Source organism: Thermoascus crustaceus (genome assembly GCF_041956765.1).
Source record: "Thermoascus crustaceus strain CBS 181.67 unplaced genomic scaffold VTN00scaffold_1, whole genome shotgun sequence".
Classification (NCBI taxonomy): Eukaryota; Fungi; Ascomycota; class Eurotiomycetes; order Eurotiales; family Thermoascaceae; genus Thermoascus; species Thermoascus crustaceus.
In genome coordinates, this window is record NW_027192527.1 from 6,183,284 (window position 1) to 6,202,677 (window position 19,394).

Below are 19,394 nucleotides of genomic sequence, written 5' to 3' on the forward strand. Positions count from 1 at the left end.
GACGCCTTTTGAATAGGAAGCACGCAGAAACTCCAAGATACGTTTTCTTTTGGAAAGCATATTGTATGCGTTGTGGGAACTGGAAAGGTGGCAGGCGGGAACAAAGGCGATTATCATCCCTTCATGGTGGCCAGGAACGAATCCAAGTTGTACTCTTCTTCGTACTGCCTGTCGTCCCAGAGCTCACCCAAATCGTCCAGCCAGCCCTTCCTGCCCTTCTCCTTGACCTCGCCATCGATGTCGACCATGTCGACTTCGTTGCCAACGGGCTCACCTGGCTTCTCGGCACCTTCGGCTGTCTCACCTAGGTTGAAAAGGTCCAGGAGCTGGTCTGTGTCCATGGTGCTGAGGCCTGCATTTTGCTGATTAACCACAGTAGAGGCAACGTCGATCTTGAAACGTTGGAGACTGGAAAAAGAAAAAGTTAGCATATGCTCCCTGAGACAATGATAAGGGGTAAGTTGTCGGCATGGTGACTTACTTCAAGATCTTCTCTTCAAGGGTGCCTCTCGTGATCAAACGGTAAACGTTGACAACCTTTTTCTGGCCGATACGATGGGCGCGGTCCATGGCTTGAATATCCTTCTGCGGATTCCAGTCGTGTTCAACGAAGATGACAGTGTCAGCTCCCGTAAGGTTAAGACCTAGTCCACCAACGCTCGTGGTCAGGAGTAGGACATCGTAGCTAGGATCGGTGTTGAATTGGTTCACGATGTTTTGGCGCTTCGTGGCTTCAACACTGCCATCCAGACGTAGGTACTGCACAGAAGGGAGGAGCTTCTTGAGGACATCGTTCTGCACGATATCAAGCATCTCCTTCATCTGGCAGAAGACAAGGGCTCTATGCGGGCTAACGTAGCTCGCACCGGCATTGAGCTCACCTCCGTCCGTATTGGGCTCAACGCCGATGCCGCAGTCGACCAAGAGATCACGCAAAGCAGTGAGCTTAGGCGCATGAACCACGTCGCGAATATGGGAATTCCTGGCAGCCAAATATCTCTGGACCTCGTCGTACTGTTTGTGCCCTTCCTTAACGACCAGGGCCGGGGAATTGCAGAGACGACGCATGTACTGGAGAGCCTGGAATATGTGCTCCTTGGCCGCCTTGTCAGCGCTTCCAACCTTCTGAATGAGATCCTTCTGCTCCTTCTTCGTGAAATCCTCAAACAGCTTCCTCTGGAGTTCACTGGGGTCGCAGTAGTAGTTCTGGAGGATCTTCGGAGGCAGATCGTTCAAGACCTCTTCCTTCAGACGGCGGAGCAGGAATGGGAGGACTTGTTTATGCAACGCTTCAATTGCCAAGGCACCGGCCTCTTGTTCTTTCGAGGACGACTTGCTGAAACGGCTAGCAGCAATTGGCTTCGCAAATCGATCCAAGAACACTTTCTCCGTTCCCAGGAAGCCAGGCATCAAGAAATCAAACAGTGACCACAGCTCCAACACGTTATTCTGGATGGGAGTTCCAGAGAGGATCAGACGGTGGTTGCTAATTAGGCGTTTCACCGCCAGTGTGACCTTTGCCTTCGGGTTCTTGATGAGATGGCCTTCATCGAGAACACAGTAGTTCCAGCTGATGGGAGCAAAGACATCGTTGTCATTTCTGCAGATATCGTAGGACGTGATGACGATATCAGCGGACTCTAGCTGGCCGCGGAGTCTCGAGCGTTCAGCTGGAGGGCCAACATAAGCGACGCACGAAAGGAACGGTGCATATTGCTTTATTTCTTGCTGCCAATGGCCCGAGAGCGTTGGTGGGCAAATGATCAGGGAGGGAAGCTTCCGGACTTCAGGAGCCTGAGTACGGGCGAACTCCTGAGCTCTCATGTAATGGTCACTGGCCACAATGCAGATTGTCTGTAGAGTTTTACCGAGACCCATGTCATCGCAAAGAATGCCGTGCAAATTATAGCGGTTAAGAAAGGCGAGCCAGTTAACTCCTTCCTGCTGGTATGGCCTGAGTTCCGCTTTGATTGCCACAGGGATCTGGAAGGGCTCCACCTTGCGCACATCCAACATCTGAGCGATAAATTTCCTCTCGCGGTCCCGTCCTTGCAACAGCTCCTCCGACAGACCAGGTGGGTCAGGGATTCCTGCCTCAAGAGGAACAAGCTTGACGAGAGTTGCAAATGACGTGGTGGCAAGAAGCCTCACATCGTTGTCAGAGTCGCTCATCCTTCCAAGGACGGGGACGATCAGGAAGATGACGTACGGTAGAATGCCATCTTCCATCACATGGATTAAGTGGTAGACGCACTCCACCGCTCCCTGACGATGATGGACGTCCAACGCGTTCTTTATGGTAGGGAGCACCTTCTCCACTAGCATTGTCATACCCTCGACAGTTATGACACTGCAGATGGTAGCGAAACACTTGGCTGCCGCATATCGGATAACTGACAGCTCACACTGGAGCGCCTTGGCAATTATCGGCATAAGATCAATGACCCATGGGTAGAGACCACGGTCAAAACTAGGCACAAGAGCACGAAGTGTAGACAGTCCATCGACAATCTCTTGACCAAGTTCATTTTCAGGTTCCCGAATATTCTTCGGGAGCTCGCCCGCGAGTGCATCTCTCAACGGCCGCTCGATCAAAGCAGCGAGATTGGGAACTTTCTCCAGCAACTGAGGGCCGAACCTGCCAGCCAGCTGCTCGAGAGCATCTTTGGCTCCTCTCCGCATGATCCTCGCTTCCTTGGCTTCCTTCTCAAACTTGGCTGCATCTGGGTGGTCTCGTCGGTCTTCCTCTTTGCGGAGTGACAAGATCGATTTCTCCAGATGTGCATTGAGATGGAACTCAGGTGTCTCCGACGTATCAACACAACAGTACTTGACTAGGTTCGCAATCACCTTGTCAACAGGTCCACGTTTCGTGGCTGCAGTGTAATATTCAATTAGAGTGGCGATCGCCGTTGCGGAACGCTGCTGGAGTTCTGCATTTTCTTCTTTCTTGATGCTATCCATCATACCCTTGATGATATGACTTGGCTTCTTGGGAATGTCCTGCAAGGCAACCAACGCGCCCGCGGTGGCAGACCGGATACGCATGTCCCGCACTTCCTTGACGGCTTTTGCCTCTTCAATCGCCGTCGTAGCAGTCGCTCGCGTGTCATTTAGGACTTGGAGAGCAGTGACACGCTGTGCGGGAGTAAGGCTCTTCTTGAGTCTCTCGAAGTCAGGCCCAATGACCTTCTCCGCATCCGAAATCGAAAAGGCATTCGGACCAGCTTCGGTATCGCCCTGAACGACGACAGCCAGGGTTGGCAGTTTTGCGGGAGGGACATGTGCATGGTCTCTGAAGGTGTTGAGGAGCGAGTGACACTGCGCACGCGCAATATGCAGGTAGCATGCGATATCACTGTACCATGAGGGCCGCTCCGTTTCAATAATAGGGCGCAATGATTCACATAGCAAAGAGGTATATTTGCCACTAGGCCCAAAGATCTTCGCATACTCTTCAACGATCATCGCGGCAGCAAGCTGCGAGGTTGATCCCGGCAAGCTAAGGCCGTTCACGATAGACTCCCATAGACTTGGAAGGTTATTTCTATCCCAAATCGACAACAGTTCACCCAACGCCCTCGCTGCGTAAATCTTCGACCTCATCAGAGTGTCAGCGCCAACAAGGTCGACATCTCCCTGAAGCATATGACCGTCAACATTGTGGGTTGTCGGTGGAGCAGCTTCCTTCTTCTCAGCTTTACGTTTACGGCCTCTAGATGGTTCAGCAGCAGGGGCAGCGGCACCAGGAGAAGACTTCCTAGGCGCGGCAGCAGCGTTTGAGTAAGGTAAGCCAGAAGGCTTGATGAATAATGAAGCGTTCATGGGTATAGGATAGCGAGGAACACCGAACGGGCCCATACTCAAGGTGATGAGTGGATGTACGTGGTTGATCAGCGCATCTTGCGACTTGAACAAACCACGACTCTCCAGTGCTTTAAGCAGCTCAGACCAGACTTGGAGAGATAATTTCAAGACACCTTCATTTCGCTCAACGAGCAAGTTCTGGAAAACGAGCCGCATTGCTTTTCCATCGACCCACGCGTTCGTACCCTCGCCCTCCAATTTCAAGAAAGTCATTAGCGCTCTAAGAACGGCAGATCGTACACTCGTAATTGTATGACGGAGGAAAGGATAGAGTCGTGGGACCAGATTTCCAAAAGATGCCTCCGGATCATCGGCAGCGTTCGCTTTCATCGCATCGAGTACTTCAGGGAAGGTGCAAAGCTTCGCCAGAAGATCCATGACGGAACCAGTACTGGCACTGAGGTCATCCTGCAGGTTTGAAAGACATTCCCAGACGATATTGATGAGGGGATTCAGGGTGCCAGGCCGGGTGGAGACAACTTCTTCGGCAATAGGGACGAGAGTGGCTGCACTGACAGCGCGGACATCATCGTCATAATCACCCAAGCCCCGCATTACAGCTTCAAGAACTCCATCCATCAAGGTTTGATCCTTGACCAACAGGTCTTTTCGAACAGCTACAAGATACCTCAAACCGATCATGCCGCCATGGCAAACTTCCCAGATGGGCCGATCGAGCCCCAAATCGGTCTGCATGATGATCATATGGAGGATTCGGTAGACGGAGATGACAGATTTGGGGGGCAAGTGGGATAAGAGCGCACCCAAGGTCTGGCCCACAGTTTCGCGGATGGGAGCGACGACATTGTCCGAAATGTAGTCGCCAAATCGATCCAGCATGAAGACACATAGAAGCCGACAGGCTAAATCGTCCAGCCACTTGCGATTTAAAACGTTGTTTTCGGCCCTGCTCTTGCCATACACACGGCCAGCACCAGCGCCCTGCACTCTAATGACCTCTCGAAGTCCCATGGCAGCCCCATGACGGATCTCCCAATTCTGGTCAAAAAGATCCATCATGAGAAACTCACACATGCGCTCGTACGGCCATTCCAGACCTTTCTCTTCGGCTTCCGTCTGGATAACAGGCTTTTCAGGGACGACTGGGCCCTTAAACTCCGAGACGATTTTGGAGTCGTCATCGCCGCCCTCCCGATCGAGAGAGAAATAGTCAGGCTTCAGGTCACCATTACTCTCCTCGGCTTTGATGGCATGTGGAGTAGGTACAGAAGGATTGGACGCCGTGTCGGGTGCTCGTCGTGCTTGGAGATCGACAACCCGGACCTTATTGGCTCCCATCTTGGCGTTCTGCTTATTCTTCCGTTTGAGCTGGTTCAGCTGGCGTTTGCTGAGGCCAGCCTCCTCCCCGTTTGGATGCTCATGAGGCGAGGCTGCATGGGGTGATGCATTCCGCATGCTGTTCTGACGTGACACAGAGGCAACGGACGTGTCCACTTTGGGACGCTGCGGATTGGTGGGAAGATCATTCTCATCAATCAGGTCATCGTCAATATACTCGCCTGCCAGGCCCAGCCGGGAAGTTAAGGTCTTCTTCTGATGCTGCAGCCTGGACACAGGGTCCATTGCGGCGAGCGAGTATTCATATTCCTTGCCGGCGCTGCCAAGCAGTTTTTTGCCGTACTTTAGGACGGAAGCGATGTCGAGACGATCGAACTGAAGCAGATCATCCAGAGAGGGGTCTTCCCCTTCTGTCTTGATCTCCACGGTTTCTTCGTCCTCGACCTTCTTGATGTCCTGTCCGTCATCTCGATTAGGGTCGAAAGTCTCAGCATTAGTAACGATCAGGCCGATGGCCTTGGCGGCCGCCGTTCTCGTATCCCACGACTTGGATCTGAGATACGGCAGGATGCGTCCGAGCAGGTTAAACAGCTCATCGGGATGCTGCTTCTGGACATCAGCCAGCTGCTGGGCCGCGGTGTTTCGGATGACCTGCGTGCTTCCGGTCTCAAGCAGCCTGCATGATGATTGGTCAGTGGCGCATCTCGCGCACGGAAAGGGATGACGCTACTCACGTGACAAGCCGATCGAGCCTAGACGAAAGCGGTTAGCGTGTCTGAGCAACAACCACGACGATTGGCGGGGGTAGCTTACCTGGAAGTCATGGCGCCTTCTCTTGGAGGCCGGTATTATATTGTACACGACGCGTTCCAACCCGACCCCGATAAGGGAGAGGCAAATAAAAGAGAAAAGAAGACGAAGGAATAAAAAAAGAAAAACAAGAAACAGAAATAAAAAAAGTCAACCCGAGGGTATTATGGTAAGCACGAAAAGGAACGATCATCCACGTCAAGCACTCCGGACGCCCAGAGAAGATTACAAGCACCTGTCGTCCATCGGGGGGGGGAAGGAGTGGAGAGGGCCGGGAGAAGTCGTTAGTAGGGTCGGGGTAAGGACACGGAGCGGACAGGGCAGCGTTGCAGGCGACTTTTAAGGGCCAAGAGGCTGCGTCGGGCGGTCGGGGTCGGCGTAAACGTCGTCAGCGTAAGAGAGTCCACCGTCCGTGTCTTGGGTGCTGCTGGATCCTCGAAATTTCTCGAGGTCACGCAGGCTGTTTATATCATTGGGACATCTTTGGCCCGGCGCGCCTACCCATGTTTGCGCGCCGCGCCCTAAACCCGTTTGGGCGCTAGCGCCGCCGCGCGGGCAAAGGTTTTCTCTCACTGCACGTGACCGCCACCCCTACGCCGCCGACGAGGCTCGGGCGGCCGTTGGACGGTTCGAGGCGCGCTCCCGCCCAAGCCGCTCGCCGACAAATCGCTGCGCGCCCTGCCACCGATCGTCACTCCCCTGCGCGGCCGCCCGGATCGCCATGGATCACGGTGTTCGGATGTCCTAGATACATTATTTCTTGTCGAAGATCCCTTCTCGAAGATCCCTTCACGGTGCCTGGAGATGCCAGATGGCCCATGCCTCTCGCCTCAACGAGGTGATGTCCTCTCCAGCCAATATCAAACATGCCTATGCCTGCCAGGCATGCCTCTCCGATGTCCACCTGTCATCCCAGGCAGACAAGGCCTGCTATCCCTTCTTTCCTGTTGAAGAGACTTCTAACGTCGATGACTTCCTGTTTCTACTTACTTCGACCTGTTTCCGTGATATAATATGTGGTCTCTGGGGTCGATCACTACAGAAGTAAGCCTTATTGTGAATCTTTTAGACAACACCCAGGGTGGAAGCTTTTTGATCTACTACTTATTTAAACCTGCCATGGAAACCAAAATATTCATTAGCCTTGCCCTTCTCATTACATGAACGGTCATATCTACAGGGCTATCTCGACTGCAAGCATTTCGAACTATATATAAATATATATATCAAGCGGTGCTTGAAGGACAGACAGGCTTTGGGTGAGTGTCGACCGGCAACATCGCACTGCTGTCTTCGAAACCAGGTGCATATCCGATCCAGACAGACTTTTTGGGTGGTATCTATTCGTCGAAAGGAAACCGCCACGATCCCTGGTGCTTGGCCCTTTCCCGCTATGATCACCGCGAACCTGGTCGACGAGGTACGTGACCAGGGCATCTGGTGATTATAATTCGAATGTTACCCGGTAAGAGACCCAAAAAATGAGGTGCTCCACAATAGCGGAGAACATGAGCAAAGCGGATACTCCGTAGTAAGTATGATCTTGGCATCAGTATATTGCTTCTCTGTACAACAATACTCTCGAGCATGACAAAAGACATGACGCGAAACCCGATCTCAGGGTATCTTCAGGATTTCAGCACTGAAGCTGTCACATCTTCCTTCCCCAGTAACCCCAGACTCCGGATCTCCTCCGCCTTGGGAGCATTCTCGCGCGGGTGCGTGGCTTCTGCCCTGCGGTAAGCGGCTTGCATCTTCTTGGTGCGCAAGATCTGTCGTTTCGAGCAATCAGCTACCAGCGCTCACATCATCGCACTTGTACGATGGGCCATAGACGAATGGGGATGAAATGGGATGCGAATAAACAACAGGGCGCATACCTCCTTCTTGTGGTGAAGGCACTCGTAGTAGTCATCCAGTGCGGGCAGGCACTTCTTCTTTCCGGCTTCTCCCTCTCCAGCGTTGACAACGTAGCAGCCTAGGAGTTCTTGCCAGAAGGCGAAGCAGCGGGAGGGACCTGCGAACCACCCGATTGTTAGCCGACGGCGCACTGTTTATGCGAAAGGAGGGGAGATCGAGATGCAGTATATCCAATGAGAATGGCGGATCATAGTAATCTGAATGAGAGAAGACATACCGCCATTGAGACCGTAACCGGAGGCCATTTTGTTGCTGGAAGGGAAGTGTGGAGGGTTGAGGGGTCGATGGGGATATGGGGTCGGGGTAAACTGGGGAGATTCGACTGCCCCAGAGCCGTCGCTCCAGGTGGTCCAAGCTCCGCCTTGACGTCTCGTACACGGAAATTCGGCCACCTGGGCAGTCAGGGCGCGGCCACTCCATGACCAACCAGAGCCAACGCTGACAATGTGGAATAATCACCATGGCAGGTCTTGAAGGATTATCTGCTGTTCATGCTCTTCTTCTCGCTACCCAGCTTTGCGCAAGCGGCAACGTTGCCGGCTTGCAGCAATTGCAATCACGGTTTCCTACCACCCTCAACCTAGAGCGGCTCCTCCGCATTATATTGACCTTCCTACCGGAGAGCACTGAACCTCAACGGTACACGCCGGTTCTTCAGGCGCTTGCAGATGGATCACCTACTGAGTCACCGGAAGAAAACATCGACGTCTCCTCAGTGCAAAACCTGTCCGATGACGTTGCGAGAAAACGCGTGCGAAAACTCCATTTACTGCCGCTGCGGTATCGAGACGGAGAGGAAGACGACAACTCTACGGACCCTCTGACACAGTTCCTGATCCACCGCGCGCATCGAATAGACATGGAGACCGGACTGCAGACCCTCGTCCTTGACCTCCTTTTGCCGTTCTACCAGCGCTCCGAAACCCTCCGATCATGGCTCATATCCATCTTACTCCCGCTGCTGCGGTTAAACTACGAATACTACCCCAATAGGGATGAAACGACGTCCGTGGAGGTGCTTGAGTCAATGGACGATCAGACGGCTATCAATTTTCTGCTTTCGATGGCAAACCCGGGCGGAGACAACACCGATTTGACGAAGAATTTGCGCGGACTCGTCGGCCCGTGGATGTACGGCAGTGGCCGTTTGAAGAGACGGAAACTCAACCTGGAATCCCGTCGCAACTCGATATCCACATCTCAGGAGGAGACGACCTCGCAGGGGACGGACATTTCTGGTTGGCAGGAAGTCAACGAATGGCTGCTGTCGCGGAGTCTAGTGGATTATAACCGTGTCGTGGCGGCGTTTGCAAACTGGAACGGGCCAGAAGATGTTGACCTTGGCGGCTATGAGAAAGAAAATGGGTCATCACAAGGCGACGAGGGAGCGACCCTGAGAAAGCGTTACGGACAGGCTGGTCTTGCTGTCGTCTATGCGAACCCCGACTCCAGCGGACGTGCTCTCGAGGCCTCTTTCCAGGTCGTATCAAGCGTTGCTAAGCTGCTTAAAATCAAGGAGCATCTGGTTATAAGTACTGGCGCGTCGCTCCCTGATTTGAATTTTGATATCGACTCGATCTCGTCCACATCCAAAGCATCCCTACTCCAGAATGCTCTGTTAACGCCGTCTAATCCCTTGACAATTCCTACCACTCAATCGGTTTCCTTCCTTAGCGCTCTCCTACTCTCACTCCGTACATTGGGTGAACTGGGTCACCCTGTTTCATGCAAAACAGCAGCAAATCTATGCCTTCACAGTAACGACGAGACCCAGTTGCTGGAACTGCGGAATGTCGTGGAAACCATGGCAAAGCAGGGTAGGTCCGGACTGGACTGGAGAAAAGTCCGTGAGCAGTTACTCTGGCTTCGAGACTGGCAGAGGAAACTGCCAACACAAGAGAATGTGCAAGTTCGTGAATATCATGGTCTCTTCTGGAGAGTTTCGCGGGACAAGCTGGAGACGGAAGTACTCAAGGCTATGCTAGCAGTCAGAGGTATGTCCATTCCTCCAAAGAAGGGTTCTCTCAACACTAACACGTTGCAGAGTACCAATTGGCTGTGGATGTCTATACAGAATCAAAGGTTGCCCCGCTGAAACCTGAACAGGTGGAGGCAGCTGTTACAGAGGCCATATTTACTGCCTATGATAACGCAAGCAATGGCAATAAGACAAGAGGTGGGATGAAGAAAGCCACAGATATGTAAGTGGACCTGGCTATATATCCTATTAAATCCGCAACTAATCAGATACAGCCTGAACGCCTTTCGGCCTCACTTTCCGAACTCAACATCGTTCAAACAGATCAATGCTCTTATCTCAGCGACGCACGCCTTGTCTTTCTACTCGCTCACGTTGCAACACGGCGTCCCATTTCAGCCCGTCAGCATCCGCGTCCACCCTGACCCTCTATCCCTGATTGGAAAAGTGCTCGATCAGAATCCGAAAGCTTATACCAAGTTGGATGATCTCATATCTATCGGCAGCAACCTGGTCGCGGCCGGCCTTCCAACACCTTCACCCTCGAAAGATGAATTGCTGCATCATCCGAAAGACCCCTCATCCAATCTTGAAGAAGCAACCATCACCGCGGAACGGCGCATCATCTCCCTAGCCGTCTCATCCGCCCTGTCATCAGACGACTTCGGCACTGCATACTCCTACATCCTCACGCGCCTCACCCCTCCATCCCTCCTCCCCAGCCCCTCCCAACCTACCACCCCAGCTATCGAAGACGACGTCTCTTGGCGCGCCGCATACAACGCAGGCCGTTACCGCTCCACCACCCCAGAATCCACAACCTCCAACCTCCAATCCCAAATCACGCACCTCTCGCAACGCATGGAACTCCTGTCTCTCGCGCTCGTTCTGGCCCCTTCTCCGGACCCCCTCCCCGAGATCCTGGGCGCCTGGCGCCGGTGCGACGAGGAACTGACCATCCTCCGCGCCCAGGAAGCCGAGGAGGCCGAACAGTGGGACACCAAGGGCGACAAGGTGTCACTCACCAGTCCAACCACCATCCCCGGCGGTTTCGGCCCGACTGACAACGAGCTCGATGCATTCGAGAACGAGCAGCAGCGCGCGAAGCGTGCGCGTGCGTCGCGACACTACCGTGCACCTTCATACGAGGAGGAAGCGCCCATGGGTCTGTTCGACGTCGCCAGAGGCGCCGCGAGGGCATTCAGCAAGACTGCGTTCCCATTGCACGGTGCTGCTTCTGCTGCTGCTGGAGCAGGGCAGCAGCAATCGAGGCCTTCTACCGGCAGAGCCAGCGAAGAGGGAGCCGGAGGCGAGCGGCCGTCACAGGCGCAGCAGCAGGGTGAGGGAGGAGGGAGAGTGCGGAAGAGGGACGTCGTCAGTGATATGGTCACGGGTGGGTTGGTGAGTGGGATCGGTTGGGTGTTAGGTGCTCAGCCGGTTAATCGATGATCTGAACCAACGCAACGCAACCGATGGATCTTTTTTATAGACAAGTGTTTTTATTTTATTTATTTATTTTTTTCGATTCGATGGGGCGGTTGGTCTGTAACAATCATACATCATAGCCGTGGAGTATAGGTTTTCTTCTTGCCTTGTCTTACCTGACAGATTTCGAGCATACCGTCCATCCATCTTAAGTGTCGTACGTGTAGCATAGTATACTACTAGTGTAGGAGAAGTAGAATATGATTCTTACAATTCACGATTATTGTAGAAGGGGAAAAGAGAACAAGAAAGCATCGAACGATCGAGAATGACAAGTCTAATAATAAATAAAAAAAGACGATTAAATTATTCTTATCTCACCTAACCTAGCCAAAGCAAACCAAAAAAGGCCAAAAGATACAATTTATTTCTTATTTATTTCTAAGAATCATTTCCGTTTGTCCTTGGTGGTGGCCGCAAAAAAAAATCAGCAACAGATAGGATAAAAATAACCGAAGCTAAACAGATCAAGATCAGGATCGACAGAAAGACAAAAAAATGTCCTCGCGTTTTGCTTACATATTTCTTTGTTTCAGTATGCGTTGTAAAATAAGAGCTATAGACAACAAAAAAAGACACCCATCTGACTCTCGATATTCCTGACAAGAGATGATACCACACATAGATAATAACACTTCGTTCTCAACGCTCAAATTGGGTCAGCACACCTGGCCGCTGACAAAGCTCGCTTTCTCTCTCTTTTTTCTTTTTATGAAGAAAAGAATTGCGTCAAGACGTCGCGCACAGGTCTGTCTGACGGAGATGGAATTGGTCGGATGATGGATCAAGCGGGCTGGGGAGAACATGATATGTGTGAAATTCGTTAAAAAGAAAATTCAGATAAGTCGGATAAATCGTGATCAAGGAAAGACGTGAAAATAAAACCAACTCCTGATGTCCACGTACGTAAAGGAGAGACATGCTGATGCTAATCAGATAAATGGAGGGAGTGTCGTCATCATGATGATGGTGATCAAAAGGGTAGGGTTGACATCCAGGTCGAAACGGGAAAGGCCCAGCCACTTTGTAGAATCAAAACAGGGAAAGGCAAGACAAAAGGTGGTATTAAAAGCGAGTTTTCCATTCAAACGTCGGGAAGAGAAGTGACTATGGGATGTGAGATGAATGCTGTGGGTGAGCTTTTATGGCTCTAGTCGCTCCAGTCCCACACTTGCTTGACGAAGTTAGCCATGTTCACTTTCTTGTTCTTCATGTCCAGCATCCAAGGATGTTCCAGCATCCGCCATGGAGTCGCTCTTCGCGGTGGTTCTTTCTCGAGACTGCGCAAACGTCAGTGTGGTTTTACGGATGGAGCAGTGTAGTGTACGTACCAGCATTCGATGAAGTATTTGAAATTGTCCGACCAGCGAATGCCATTCTCGGGTTCATCTTTAAGTTTTGGGATAGGCTGACGGACAATGTAGGTAAGAAGGTCAATGAGTCCTGCGCGTGGTTGCATTTCTGTTCCATCGGCAGGGAATGGGAATCGATGTTGAGCAACTTCGAGTAATGTAACTCCGAGTGACCAGACGTCGGAGGTGATGGTGTACGATTGGCCGGTTATTCTCTCCGGAGCCATGTAGTATGAAGTGCCGATAAATGTGTTTGCATCTCCCTTGGTGCCAAATTCTCCACTGACACCGAAATCGCAGAGCTTGACCTGGCCGTTCCGACAAAGCAGGATATTCGAGGGCTTGATGTCTATGATTCAATTAGCCACGGGGCATTGCTTTTTAAGAATCACACCTTCATACCTCTGTGGATGATCTTCCTGCTGTGAAGATATGTCAACCCATTCAAGACACCCTCGGCAATCTTGCCCAGAACTTTCTCGCCAGTTCGTCCACCCAGTTTCTTCACTTCTTTGTATATGCTATCGAGGCTCCCTCCTTCGCAGAACTCCATGGCAATCGATATCGTACCCGTCGATTTGTCCATGAATGCTCCGTAGTAGCGACAAATGTGCTCAGAGGCACAGTCCTTGTTGAAATTCAATTCACGGACGATCTGCTTCTTGACATCTGGGTTTGGATCCGTAGTGATTATCTGTAGAATAGATATTAGACCCGAGGCAGAAGAACTAGTAGATACCTATTCAGAACCAACCTTCAATGCGAACACGGTCTTTGCGCCCTTCAGGATGCACCGTGTCACAGCACCTCCGGCACCCTCACCCAGACTCCCCAGCTCGACGATCTTGCCCTGCTCGCTGGCAGCCAACCATCCTTCATCGTCTAGGTCCTCGACATCCAGGGGTCTTCCCTTCTCCAGACTCAGCTTATCGAGGTCTGGCAGGAGCCCATTCATACTGTTGTCCCGCTCCATTGCGACACCACCATCAACCGAACTGATCGCTGATGACGGATCCGGAGTGCCTCCACGGGGGTTTCGAAGCCCAATCGCAAAGGAGAGGGCAGAATACGTCGACGACGACGCGGATGCTGGACCGCTCCCCTTCCCTTCCAGATTTGTGAAACTGCCAGTTCTCGAATGCCCATTTGCATCCCCTAACCCCGGAATCTGCAGTGGAGGAGGTCGGCCATTATGCAATGGGCCTCCTTCATGTGGCGTCTCTTGAGTTCCCATGGGGGTGGCCAGTCTGAGCTGCGGGGGTGCCGGGCGGCCGGCCGGACGTTGCAGCTTGGGCCCCTCGAGAACGGTGGCATTGGTCTCCGGGTTGACGGGTTTGGCGTTCGGCGAAGGGGGGATTCCCAGCGTCAATCGGGGTGTTCGTGAGCCATTGTTGCGGTTGCCGGGCACTGGGGGTTTGAGAAGGGGCGCTGGGGACGACATTGTGAGATTGTTCTGCCCCTCACAAGGCAGAAACAGCTCGTTTGGGTCAGCCAGAGCGGGCTAGATCGACGATTGCAATTTCCAGACAGGTCAGGCCCCTCAGGGACGATGTCGCCGGACGCCAGGCCGCGATGAGGGATGGTGCTCGGGAGGTCGGAGTGCTTGGGTCGTGGGAGAGATGTCCGGGGAGGTCGGGGGGGGTGGGAGGGGAAAGCGAGCTCAAAGGACGGGGGGGGGGGACGAGCTCGACGGCAGAACGACAGACGGGGGAGAAAGAAAGAGGAGGAGGAACGAGCGTTAGGGACAGCAGAGAGAGGTATGGCAGAGACGAGATGGCAGCGATGCTGGAGATGCTGGAGAACAGGCAAACGAGGTCAGGTCGGGGCTCAGCCGCGCCGAGTCCCAGAGAGGCCCCAGCAGCCCAGCGCAGCGACCAGAGAGATTAAGGGTCAGGCCGTTCGCACGCTGCTTGGACGGGCCCGCAGATCAGGCAATGAACGGTTCCTGTTGTTTCGAGAGGCGCCCGCTTGAAACACCGTGTACGTGTCGGGGTGAGACAGCCTGATGTCATCCAGGTGGGCCTGCTTTTTCTATTCATATATCAGGTGGGGGATGAAAAAAATTCCTCCTCCCTTCCTCCTCACTACTGAACAAACCAGACAGGCTTGGACCCCCAATATCTCCCGTGGGATGAGGGCCATGCATGCCCAGCATCACCGCGCGGCCAAGTCGACAGGAAACCTCAACGCTCACCATGTCGAGCGGCTGAACGGGAGGGCTTTAAAGCGTCTCTTCTGGGCTGCACCAGCGCGCTGATAGTCGAGATGCTACGCTCTCTCCCTACATGCCACTCTCCAGCCGCCATTTCTCTGCTCACAGATACAGTATACAATTTTACCAGACTGTTTCCTTCAGCGGCAGCAAGCTTCTGCTGTCCCGATCATAAGCGCCTGCATGATGGCTAACCGCTCGTCCCCCATTCAAGGAGACAGACTGCTACAAGAACCTTATGCAGACATTCATGTCGTGCTCACAGACCCTCGTTTGCGCATCCCGGAGCCATGAACAATAGCCGCCGCGCTCGGGGTACATACGACGACCTCAATTGGAAATGCCTGCATACCCGTATGCTACTGGAGAGGCATAACGCTCTATCGCAGTCCAACGTAGTCAAGCTACTGCGTCGACACTTGGACGACGCCTACTTGGCCCATCAGCATATCTGTGCTGCGATCCCCTGCAATGATTCATGCAACGTGCGTCGTGGATGTCGAGGAGGCCCCCTCAGATTCACCTTTTTTTTTTTTTCCTTCCATCCTTGATCCCCGGGAAAGAGTCCGAGAGGTTTGTGCCCTGAGAGCCTCGACCAATGCTCCTTCTGGACTCGCCGAACCGGAACTGCAGTACCCACGGAAATATTGGCGTTCTAGACTCCGGCAGACAGGATCCTCGCATGGACAGCCACGATCCTCTCGCTTGTCTCTTCTCGTTCCGAGCTGAGGGTATACCACCAATGAAGATAAGCTAACTATACTCAACTTTGTTTCTACTTCATCCACGCATCTTGATCTCTGCCTCAGGCATGAACCAGCCGCACTGTGGCGCCGGTCCAAAGCCATGGGCCTGGCCAGATGTCAGTCAGGGTGCACAAGGGATATACTAGTAGATGTAGGACTCCTTTTTGGGTGCAGTGACGATTTCGAGTCCTTCCACAAGTTACTTCTCCAAGCGTTAGCTTTACCGTAGCGGTCGTTCTCCACATATCCCTGCTGGTCAGCTGAGACCTCGATTACAGATTCCGAAATGAGGTCGGAGCAATGAAACAGAATGTCCTTTGACCCCGCCTTGCTGCTTGCGGGCTTTCTTTTGTCCCCCGTTGCTGCCAACAGGATCTCCCTTAAATCTAACTGCTTGCCCACCGTCAAAGGATGCCCCACGTTGATGCAAGACTTCTACGCGTCTTCTCGCCCCGAGTCTGTGTCCTTGTCCATGTTGTCAGCCACACTGGACAAGAAAATAGGATTGCCACTTGCTTCCAGTTTACGGAGTAGTTTCTATGGACGTTCCCTTTGTCCCTACTTCATCCGCTATCCGCTATTGGTCCTTTGTCTCCCAGCTACGTCATCATCTTCTCGTTCAGACCAAAAAGAAAGAAAGAAAAAAAAAAGAAATTAAATCCATGAGAGCTACAATCTGTCGAGTAGACACGAAGCCGCAGTTGTCGCACCTGATATTGTGGGTAAGCCGGAGATAGATACCACCTAGGGAGGTATATACCAGAATCTGTCTGTATATTATCTATAATAATTAAAAAAAGAAAAAGAGAACGATCACCCGCACTCTTAACTATGTACATACATACAGTTGGAAGGTAAGTATAACCGAGCTATCACAGGCCTGTCAGTCGGCTAGAAACGAAACGAGTCGACAATACTAGCAAGCTGGCTGAGTATCTACTGAGTCTAGTAGGCAGAAGGGTACAGTATCAGTATCAGTATCTGCTACTCAGGTTACCCTTGCTCGCTTCGGGTAGGACAAACCTATTTCCTCCTGATTCTTATTGGAGTTGATTTCTTGAATGGTCAGATTGTAATCTAAGAGGTATATAGTTAGGTACCTTTGTACTGTACCGTAGTTCTCACTTTTTTCATATGTACTTCCGTACGTAGTGTTGATGAGGTATATATATGTTTTCCCTCTTGTTTTCCCACTTAACAGCCTGTCCTGTATCAAAACGGCGAAGAAAGAAAGAAAGAAAGAAAGAAAGAAATTCATCCTCTCATCCCCGGAAATCAGATCAGAGAAAAAAGATGTTGTAACAATGTCCACAGGAGGGGAGCACATTGATTGCCTGACTGACAAAATTAACCAGCTCTCTCTATAGATCGTCCATCAAGCAGACATTCAATTTTCAACAAAGTAAAGTGAGACTACTAGACCAGTTCGTACCTCGCCTGATACACAGGGCAATCTGTCATGGGATCGAAAGGTCGGATACCTTTTTTTTTTCTCCGAGTGACGTGATGTGACGGGCCGCGCGCAGCGTGACACTTTTCCAACAGGACCCAGGCCCCGCACATCGAGCATGTATCTCCTCGGAGATGTGCTTCGTTTTTTTTTTCTACATGGTCCCTGAGAAATGCTTTCTTTCTTCAGAGTCTCCAACTTAAAAAGCAAAGAGGTGTGTAGCACTGTCCCTCTCCTTACCCTGCATTCATCATTTCTTATCTTCGACCTCTGTCTACAAGCGACAGTTTATCTACTGCATATTCTCAGAAAAGACTCGTCCCCGGAGATGCATCGAGAAAGCAAAGGGAGCGGCCGGCGAAGTACTCCGTAGAACAGAGAACTTCCCCGGGACCTTGACTAATTCCGGATCTCCGACTGGCTCGTTTGCTTTTTCTCATGTAACAGGTGGATCCACCGCCAGCATGGAGAATCTGGATGACCTGCAGGCGCAGGCGTACTGTACAACGGCCATCTGAGGCGACCTCTCACCCCCGGGGATCACTTATCTCGCTTTATCTATCTCCTACAGTCCATCACCAGTGGTGTTTGGGGTCTTGATAATGCATGTTCTCAGGCTACTCCGTTGCGGAGGATCAATTGATAAAGAATGAGACCAAACCGATGCATGGTGGTTGGGAGGAAGAAAAACAGTTCATACTTGATATCTCCGCGGGATAGCGATATTTACTCCTGGCGCACAGCGAATAACCACGTCTGGTGGTGCCACAGTGGAGTACATCCCCTTGGTATCCTCCGCGAACATCCTCACTCGGAAGGATCTGGGCCCTGACCGTGTCCCAAAGAAAGCTATATTACGTTTGGCGGATTCTTTCTCGAGAATATAAAGCCGTCTCGGTTGCTCTTTTCCCCCTTTCCCTTTCCCCCTTTTTCATCTGTATCAGCTCTTGCAATCAAATCAATAATAGTTTTCCTCTCACAGGACCATCTTCTTAAACTTTCACATTCTCTCCTACCAAGACTGACAGTTGTACAACCACCATGGTGGCCACCGATCGCAAGATTCAGTACATTGACCCCGCGTCACTGGCCGACCTCACGTCCCGCATCACCTACCTCAAATCCTTCCTCAACTTCACCGACGCTGATGGGGCCGCGATTCAGGCATCCAAGGATGTAGTGGCGCCGGCAGTCCCCGCCATCCTAGATACTGTCTACACGCACCTGCTCTCCTTTGACATCACGGCCAAGGCCTTCGTCCCGCGCCAGCCTGAGCAGAACGCCACGGACACCGTTGCCAACACCGTTGAGGACCTCTATCTTGAACACCCGACCATCAAACACCGCAAGGATTTCCTGAAGACGTACCTCGTCAAGCTGGTCAGCAACAGCAACTGGGCCGACGACAGCCCCTTCTGGTCGTACCTCGACAAGGTCGGCATCATGCACACTGGCGAGCCGGGATTCAAGCACCGCGAGAAGAGGCCGGAGCTGCGGGTTGAGTACATGCACATGGCTGCCCTCCTAGGGTTCGTGCAGGACATCGTGATTAAGGCCGTCATGGGTACCGACCTGGATAGCAACACCAAGACGGCGGTCCTTACCGCCTTCAACAAGCTGCTATGGATCCAGAATGACTTGTTCGCAAGGCACTATGTTGTGGATCGCGATACAAAGACGTCTCCCAAGGGTGTGGCGATCACCGAGTAAGGATGATAATGACAATGCATGACATGCAAACCGCTTTTCTTTCTTTTTTTTGGTTTTGATTTTACGATAGGCGCATGGATACCCCTCCACTCATGATACCTGTCGGATGTTACGATTAGATTTGCAAGCAGCACGACAGTGAACCTAATAAACCTATGATTCTTTCAGCACATGGATTTCTCTCATTGTACCATACCAAGAGAAGGGACGTAGTTAAGATCCGCGAGCAGCGTAGCGTCTCCTAGTAGCGTGTGACATCGGATACTAAATCGGTAGCTTAGTCAAAGTTACTGCAGCTTCTACTCCAAAAGGACTGGGAAGTAGAAGATCACATGCTCGGCAGCATGTCAAGAGGAACAAGAAAAATATTCATCTGAATCCCGGACGCATGTATCAGACATATTCGGCCTCGTACTGGGAATTAGAGCCTTTGCAAGCAAAGGTGCTGTCAGGCAGGTCTCATCAAGGTAGCAAATACCGAATCATTGTACAGAGATTAGTGGTCATCCAGGACATCGACTGGAAAGCCATAATAAAAGACGTATGACGACATAGCGATCTGCAG

General features: G+C 52.0%; 6 protein-coding genes across 6 annotated transcripts; 3 read left to right on the forward strand and 3 right to left on the reverse strand.

Annotated features, from left to right (window-relative positions):
- Nucleotides 1–113: 113 nt before the first annotated feature.
- VTN00DRAFT_2247 (uncharacterized protein) lies at nucleotides 114–5,990 on the reverse strand (the record flags this gene model as incomplete). Its single annotated transcript, XM_069428444.1, has 4 exons — nucleotides 114–408; nucleotides 482–5,842; nucleotides 5,901–5,918; nucleotides 5,980–5,990. 4 exons carry the CDS (start codon nucleotides 5,988–5,990, stop codon nucleotides 114–116), a joined length of 5,685 nt encoding a protein of 1,894 aa, XP_069292949.1.
- Nucleotides 5,991–7,604: 1,614 nt separating this feature from the next.
- VTN00DRAFT_2248 (uncharacterized protein) lies at nucleotides 7,605–8,141 on the reverse strand (the record flags this gene model as incomplete). The annotated part of the gene is made up of 3 exons (XM_069428445.1): nucleotides 7,605–7,748; nucleotides 7,857–7,993; nucleotides 8,114–8,141. The coding sequence occupies 3 exons, from the start codon at nucleotides 8,139–8,141 to the stop codon at nucleotides 7,605–7,607; spliced, it is 309 nt and encodes a 102-aa protein (XP_069292950.1).
- A 215-nt stretch (nucleotides 8,142–8,356) lies between these two features.
- VTN00DRAFT_2249 (uncharacterized protein) lies at nucleotides 8,357–11,323 on the forward strand (the record flags this gene model as incomplete). The annotated part of the gene is made up of 3 exons (XM_069428446.1): nucleotides 8,357–9,890; nucleotides 9,941–10,097; nucleotides 10,150–11,323. 3 exons carry the CDS (start codon nucleotides 8,357–8,359, stop codon nucleotides 11,321–11,323), a joined length of 2,865 nt encoding a protein of 954 aa, XP_069292951.1.
- Nucleotides 11,324–11,968: 645 nt separating this feature from the next.
- Nucleotides 11,969–12,466, forward strand: VTN00DRAFT_2250 (uncharacterized protein; the record flags this gene model as incomplete). Its single annotated transcript, XM_069428448.1, has 2 exons — nucleotides 11,969–12,106; nucleotides 12,296–12,466. The coding sequence occupies 2 exons, from the start codon at nucleotides 11,969–11,971 to the stop codon at nucleotides 12,464–12,466; spliced, it is 309 nt and encodes a 102-aa protein (XP_069292952.1).
- A 43-nt stretch (nucleotides 12,467–12,509) lies between these two features.
- Nucleotides 12,510–14,152, reverse strand: VTN00DRAFT_2251 (uncharacterized protein; the record flags this gene model as incomplete). Its single annotated transcript, XM_069428449.1, has 4 exons — nucleotides 12,510–12,639; nucleotides 12,691–13,060; nucleotides 13,114–13,405; nucleotides 13,466–14,152. 4 exons carry the CDS (start codon nucleotides 14,150–14,152, stop codon nucleotides 12,510–12,512), a joined length of 1,479 nt encoding a protein of 492 aa, XP_069292953.1.
- Nucleotides 14,153–18,160: 4,008 nt separating this feature from the next.
- Nucleotides 18,161–18,829, forward strand: VTN00DRAFT_2252 (uncharacterized protein; the record flags this gene model as incomplete). Its single annotated transcript, XM_069428450.1, has 1 exon — nucleotides 18,161–18,829. One exon carries the CDS (start codon nucleotides 18,161–18,163, stop codon nucleotides 18,827–18,829), a length of 669 nt encoding a protein of 222 aa, XP_069292954.1.
- Between the last annotated feature and the right edge of the window lie 565 nt (nucleotides 18,830–19,394).